Below are 7,525 nucleotides of genomic sequence, written 5' to 3'. Positions count from 1 at the left end.
CCACGCGGCCCCGCAAGCCGGACCTGCAGGTGTACCTGCCGCGCCGCCGAGGTGAGGGCCGCCCACCGCGCCCCCTGCCCTGTCGGGAGAACCAGGACCCGGCTCTCCTCGTCCCTGCCTGGAGCCTGCGCCTCAGCGGACCCCACATCTGCTCACTAGAACTGGGAGAGCCCCTGGCCCCAACTAAGCATTGCTATTACAGAGGGTTGCCGGGAACCTGAACGGGATCCTTTTTCTGCCAGTTTGACCCCTATAACCATTGTTTGCAATTCCGCTACCTATCAGAAAGCCTGGCACCTGTGTAAGTAAACAGGCCATAATTACGGAGTGAACCTGGGGAAATGGCCATTTCCCCATGTTCCTTGTGATCTAGAGATAACAGTAAAAATATTGTCTGACATTCTTTAAAGTGATTTTAGGTCGTACATTTATTAATCCTTTAAGTCTGTAGGACCCTATAAGTGAGAATTCTTGTCATTTGTTTCACAGTTAGGCAGGCGGCACAGAGAGGTTAAGTAACATGCCCACCATCTCAGACCTTGTAAATGGCAGAACCTGATAACCCAGGGAGAGGTCTGTCCACTCTTCCACTATCTTCCAGTCCTGTTTGCTGGACAGGTGTGCACTGTTTACCTGTTTCATAAAACTGCTGTGCTGTCCCCAGAGCAGAGATGCAGAGGGAGGTAAAATTACTGATTGATGGCAGGCAAGAGAGGCACATACCACACACAGGGGCCATCAGAAGATTGGGGCTTTCTTTTGTCATATTATTCCCCACATCATCTCTGTGGCCAGGGGCTTCAGCAGCATCCCCCGCCCCTCCCTCTCTCTGGTTCATCCTTCCAGATGACTCTGTGGCTGCAGTCAACCCAGGCTGTGAGGAATACGGTGAAAGCAGCAGTGGTGGCTCTGAGCTGGAGCCTTCAGGCCGTCAGCTCTTCTGCTTAGAATACGAGGCGGACAGTGGAGAGGTCACATCAGTTATCGTGTATCAGGTACGCCTTATGGAAACAGCTGCAGCTCAAGGCCCTGGGCTATGGTAGAAATCACTGCCAGACCCTGTCTGCATCTGGGCCAGTGGGAAGCCATTGCTCCACGCAGCAGCATAGTACTGCTGGGTGTTGCTGCCACACAGTGATTCTTTGGAGGGGGAACAGGGAGAAGTTGCAGCTCCCTAGTTGAGAATCACTGTTACCTGAGAAATGACAGGCACTTGCAAGAAACCTTGAGCCAAATTTCGTGAGAGTGTGGTCTAGGAACAAGGCAGGTTACCTTCTGAGAGGTCAGGCCCTGAGCTTCCTGACTTCCTCCATGTAGGATGATGACCCAGGAAGGGTGAGTGAAGAGGTGTCAGCGCACACGCCTCTGGATGCACCCATGCGAGAGGCCCTCAAGTTGCGTATCCAGGAGGAAATGACAAAGCGCCAGAGCCAACGCTGACCAGGTGGAAGGAGTCTTTGTACCTGGAGTCACTGCACTTGGAAGAATTCTGCCGGGGAGCTCACTTCTAGTTTGGGGGTGCCAGGGCTAGTCTGTCTGATCTTGAGGGTCTCCCACCCCTCCACCTGCTGCATCCACAAGGACTACTCCTGGCCCACATCCCTTGCAGTTCTTTCTTATATGTTGAAACATTTGCCTGGCCTGACATCCTGGAATCAGTGGAGAATTTTGTGTAGTTAGCTTGTGGAAGCAGAGACTAGGGGAGTCAGGGTTTATGAAGCCTTTTGCCAACATGATGCTTGCTGTCTCACTGAGGTCATATCCCTGGCCATTCTGTGAGCCATGCTCCATCCAGCTCCAGGGGCCATGTTTGTTAGGTTATTCTTTTTCGTGTCTGTTCACTTCCACCCTTGTTTTCCTCAGTCTTTTTTCTCCTCCCCTTTCCCTCTTTTTGCTTCAGGTAGAATTCATTAGTTCTCCCCCCACCCCACATGATTATGCAACTCCACTCCTCAGGACTTTGGAGGTGGGAGGATCCTGGAGATCTGCCTTTTCAACAGGTTCTCCAAATGGTTCTGATACCAATACCTCAGGAGACCTTTGTTTCTGAGGCCTGCTTGGAAGGATGTCTCGTTCCCCTTCCATGGCTTCTCCTGGTTGCTTGCAGGCTCTATCCTTTGTATTCTCTAGATTGCCTCAAGACAAAGATGCTGGGCTTAAGCTATAAGATTTCTTGCAGTTAAACCTTCCTTGGCTAGGGCAACAAAATTCCGGCTTTTGATCTCATTCCTAGCTGTGCATAGCTGTTGCTGCTCAGACTAAAGGGAAATTATCAAAACAAGCTTATCAAGGGCCGGGGATTTAGCTCAGCAGTTCGGTAGCCTGCCTTACAAGCGCAAGGACCCGAGTTCAATCCCTGGTACCAAAAACAAAAACAAAAACAAAAAAAGCTTATCAAAACTGACTCTCCAATTGTGACTTAATAGTCTTGAACATATATATGAAGTGAAACTCAAATTAGTAATAATTGAATGTTTGGAGCCTTAGTTTTAAGAAAATTCCTAAACGACAAATGCCCTAGAAAGTAAAATGATTCCCTTTTGTCTGCCCCCATGTTTTCTTCTTTGTTACTTCCTAACAGTATATGAATCAGATACTTAAACATCCCCAAGAGTAGTAATGCTTTCACCTAGAGAACTTAAAACAAACAAATAAAAAACAAAAACAGCCCTAGGTTTGAAACCCAGGGCCTTTTGTATGTCAGGCAAGTACTCTGCCAATGAGCTAAGCTCCTGGCCATTAGGGAACATTTTTAAACACAGGCAGAGAGAGCTGTGAGTGTAGCCCAGTGGTATAGTGCTTCGCTAGCATATGTAAGGCCCTGGGTTCAATCCCTAGCATCATATGGAAAAAGGGTTAGGCTAAGGTCTGAAGTCCACAGGATATCCTATGCACCGAAGTAGCTGTTCTCCAGAAAATCAGCTTACCCTCAGTGACTTGCAGTGTTGGGTGTACACGAGCTTGTGGGCTCTGAGACTTACTGAAAACAAGGCCCCCTGCCCTAGGGGTTTCAAGATCAGTCTGTTTCATCCCAGTGGAACTTCTTTTAAAAGACACCTGACAGCACTGCATCCCTGAAAACCAGCCCTCTCAAATGGGGCAAGGATCTGTATCAGGGTCTCAAGATCAGTCTGTTTCATCCCAGTGGAATTTCTTTTAAAAGACACCTGACAGCACTGCATCCCTGAAAACCAGCCCTCTCAAATGGGGCAAGGCAGCTACTTCAGCTACACCATTTAGATATTAAGCACTGAACCATAGCTTGCAGTGCCTGAGGAATGTTGGCATGGTGAGTGAGGTGGTAAGTTAGAAAGGCCTGGATATGAAGACAGCCAGGGACCAGAGGGTTTCACACTCACAGCGCTTGCCCAAGGTTAAGTGCCTTAAACTCACAGCCTGGGGCTCAGTTCTGCTTTCAAAGGAGAAAATCTTTGCCCTCTATGCAACTGTATAAGAAGTGCCTTTGTATTTACAGTGTTATCTGGTCTCCATAACCTCTGGGCCAAACTTTACCTTCTTCCTGCAGGTCAGACACACAGTCATTTTAGTCTTCTAGCTCTTTTAACAGATTTTATGACTTGCAACATAGAATTTCACTGGAACTCTGATTTCTTTTTTTTTTTTTTTTTTTTTATTTTTGAGACAGGGTCTCACTACATAGTTGAGACTGCCCTGGAACTCACTATGTACGCCACGCTGGTCTTGAATTTACAGCGATCCTCCTGCCTCAGCCTCCTGGAAACACTTTTGGGCATTGTCTTCTCACAGTTGAATCAACTGTTTTCTGGTTATACTATAGAACCTAGAAAAGAAGACCTGACGAATACCTTAGGGACACAATACCTGCAACTTTAGCCTCCATTCCTGACTCTAGGAAAGGGCAAGGTAGTGTGCACCTCTTCTGTACTTTTTTGCATCTGTCATGTGATCCTTAGTAAAACTCTTTCGGGTACTTATGTAAACTCTTTGCTTTTAAACTTTTTTCCTTGAGGCGCTTTGCTTATCAAGTACAAATACAATATTTTCTGCCCAAGAAAACACTGTAATTCCTACTGAATCTGTGCAGTGTACTGTTTAGCTAATTCACCAGATTTGCCATCAGACATCTTTTGCCTGTTTCAAAAATTGGTGTTATGCTAGGCGTGGTGGCACACGCCTGTAATCCCAGCACTTGGAGGCTGAGGCAGGAGGATCACTGTGAGTTCGAGACCAGCCTGGGCTACATAGTAAGTTCCAGGTCAGTCTCAACGACATAGTGAGACCCTGTCTCAAAAAACAAAACAAAACAAAAAAATTGGTGTTTTGCCATCAATGAGCATGACTAATGTTTCTTACAGGCCCTGGAGATGTGTGGTGGCAGCAGCCTTGGACTAGGTGGAGCTTTCCAGCAGGGTGCTTTAGAATCAATATTTATTCGACTCTTACGTGCTTGGCTATCTTTTTTAAAAAGTCATTTTAAAAGTTATCTCATCCTGGGTCAACAGGGAGTGCTGGTCCCTTAACGTTTCCTGGGCCACAATGGCTGATGTTACTGATAGAAGGAAGCTGGTATACAGGGGCTTTGGGCTGTGCAAAAGTAAATGCTATGGCCATGTGTGGTGGAGCATCCCTGTATACCTGTCCTCGGGAGGCTAAGGCAGGAGGCTCACCATGAGTTCAAGACCTGCCTGGGCTACACAGTGTCTCAGAAAACAACAACAACAACAAACAGTCAACACCTGAGTTTGAATAGTAGCCTACTGGCAAGCATGGAAGTGTTTGAAGAGTATAACACAAGAAGGGAAAAGAATATAAAGCTATGCAAATTGGGAGTAGGAGCCTCTGGAGTGCAGTCAGCCATTGGGTCCAGTGTGGGCATGGAAGAGCCTCTCTGAAAGGGACATTCCATCTGGTCTCTGAGGGCATTGCCCATGCTGATGGGAGGAAGCTCTTGGAGTGGTGAGTACCCAACCTGCTGTGCATTTGGCAGAGTAGTGGATTCCCATGTGGCTTAATCCTGAATGAGACTTTTCTGTATAGAAAGAGAATAAGGACAGATTACTTTCCTACCTCTGAGCCCTTTGGAGTAACCACCCTAGAATGTTGACAGTTATTTGAAATATTTTATCTCCTTCAAATCTCTTCCCTGTCTCTGAGGAATCACATGGCCAAATAGCATGGGCACCCATCCCACTGTTCTGTAGAAGTTGGAGTAATACTAGAAGCCAGAACCTCTTGAGCATTCAAATGGCTCCTCCACCCCATCCGAGCCAACACAACAGGAGGCCGGTGGTACTGGCTGTGTTGTGGTGCTAAACATACGAAAAGGCATGTTTTGTTTTCTCATTTCCAGTGTTTCTGCTGTGTGGATGAATAAAATGAAGTATACAAATTACTTCAGTATCTTAGAAGGGTATTTTTCAAATACAGTATTTTTTGTAACCAATAAACTATTTTTACAGCATTGTTTTTGCCAAGAGTTGTGAAATCACTTGTGTACATGGGGAAGTGGAGATTAAATGGTGTCCTGAGGTCATTCCCCCACAGAATCATTACTGAAATCTCATTGCTGGCTTTGCTTTACTATTTTGGGACCTGTCCTGGTTGAAGCATAACAGCCAGACTCACGTAATGCTAGAGTTGGAAGGGATTTTTAAAGATACCTGGTCCTGCTTCCTACCTGACACAAAACTGTCCCCCTCCTTATTAACTACCTTTAAAGAGTCCCTTTGTCCTAGGGACTTTATCTTGAAGTAATTCTACTTTAGGAACTAGTCAGACTGTTGTGTTAAGCCTGAAAGTGCTTCCGGTGTCTTACCCCTGTACCATGCTAGAACAGCCCTGATGACTACAGGGATGCAAACTCAGTAGGATACAGTATTAAGAGTCCTTGCAGAGGCTGAGGCAGGAGGATTACTTTGAGTTTGAGACGAGCCTGGGCTATATAGTGAGTTCCAGGTCATTCTCAACTACATAGTGAGACCCTGTCTCAACCCCCCCTCCCCCAAAAAAAGTCCTTACTCGGGTGGCAGTGCAGCTGGGTAGGAAGATAATGCCTCAGTATGAATTAGAGGCACCCCTGAGCCTGAAGTGGTGGTACTCCCCTGTTGTCTCAGTACTCTGGAGGCTGAGTCAAGAGAATCCCAAGTTTGAGGCCATCCTGGGCAGCCCTAAAACTAAAACGCCTTAAAAAAGTAAAAAGGCACCCTTTTGTTCCTAAGTCTAGCAGAGGTTGGGCTGGATTTTATGCCCCTGGACTATTCAGCCAGATATTACACAGTGATCACTGCACACCCATATTTTCTGGCTCTGCTTTAACTAGTCCAGATGTGAGTGAGAAGAGGGCCTTCCATTCCTAACTTCCAGTGGGGACAGAAGGTTCCTCCCTTTTTGCCCCATTGTAGTTTATTTTACTCTTTCTGTACAGGGTCTTGTTTCTGTAAATAACCTTTGCCTCACCAAGGTTGCTGTTTCCTGTTTCTGGCAGTCAAGCCATCCACCTTTGGGTTAATGATCTGCCTCACGGGGCTCTACCACATGCTGGGGCTGCTTTTCAGTCAGAGTCAGGCTCACTACTAGTAAAGGGAACGAAGTATACCTGTCCTTTCAATCATGAAAAGACTGGCCAGCAACCCTTTGAGAGGCTGAGTCAGGAAGACTGCAAATTTGAGCTCATTCCAGGCAACTGTGACTTGAGGAAACCCTGCCTCAAAAAACCATCTAGGGGCATAGGTCAATGCAAAGGCCCTGGGTTCGACCCTCACTAGGGAGGGGGCTCTCGGTCTGTAAATTTTGGTGAAGCTAATAATTTATTCCCATACATTCCTGTTTCCTTTTCCCAGACTTCTCCTTCCTCCCTTCCTTACCACCACCTGGCCCCCTTAATCCTTACCTATCCCACACCCTACCCTGTTAATTTGTACCTGTCCTTACCTATCCCACACCGACACCTACAAACAAATGTTTAGAATGGATAGCCATTTGGTCTCTGCCGCCTTATTTCAAGTAAATGTTCACCAGTAGGGAAACGTGTTGGCCACGGTAACTTCTGGCCAGTACTCGGTGTTCTTGTACGTCCGAAAATAAGTGATGATGAAAGCAGCCCTCCTGTAGGTTGCTAAGCCAGAGGAAGCAGAAGCCAAATACTGTACGCTTGGATTTCTTAAGATCAGCCAAGGCTGTGCGCGATCCTCTGCGGACGCGCGCTCTTTCGCAGACCTGCCTCACTCGTGGGGCACAGGCAGGCTCGGGGCGCCACGCTGATGGAGCTCCCCAAGTCTCAGCTGCAAAACGTGCGCTTCAGTGGAACGGCCTTGGTGCACCCATGGGCATCGTGACTATATCACGTGGAACCGGCGGTTCCACCACCGAAACGGCAAACGCAACCACCTAGATCTCAGTGTCAGAGGTCCCCAGGCCACATCCCCCGGCGCCCTGGTTCCCCGAAGTCCGGGCACCGCCCACGTCTCCCCCGTGACGCTGGCGCGGGGGCTCGGGAATTGTAGTCTCGGACGGGGAGCCGGCGTTGGGGCCGAGGCTTCGCGGA

General features: G+C 47.7%; 1 protein-coding gene across 1 annotated transcript in view; it reads left to right on the top strand.

Moving 5' to 3' along the window:
* CUNH2orf68 (chromosome unknown C2orf68 homolog) overlaps positions 1-3,094 on the top strand; it is a 3,698-nt gene extending 604 nt beyond the window's left edge. The window contains exons 2-4 of the mRNA XM_010625697.1: positions 3-51; positions 847-995; positions 1,318-3,094. Of these exons, the coding sequence (XP_010623999.1) occupies positions 3-51; positions 847-995; positions 1,318-1,440 (321 nt within the window). The 3' untranslated portion in view covers positions 1,441-3,094. The remainder of the gene's footprint in view (positions 1-2; positions 52-846; positions 996-1,317) is intronic.
* Positions 3,095-7,525: the final 4,431 nt, after the last annotated feature.

The sequence above is a fragment of the Fukomys damarensis genome, unplaced genomic scaffold, assembly GCF_012274545.1.
Source record: "Fukomys damarensis isolate Sample0158 unplaced genomic scaffold, DMR_v1.0_HiC HiC_scaffold_2, whole genome shotgun sequence".
Classification (NCBI taxonomy): Eukaryota; Metazoa; Chordata; class Mammalia; order Rodentia; family Bathyergidae; genus Fukomys; species Fukomys damarensis.
Note: the sequence above shows the minus strand (reverse complement) of the source record. Positions and strands in the feature narration are given on the sequence as shown.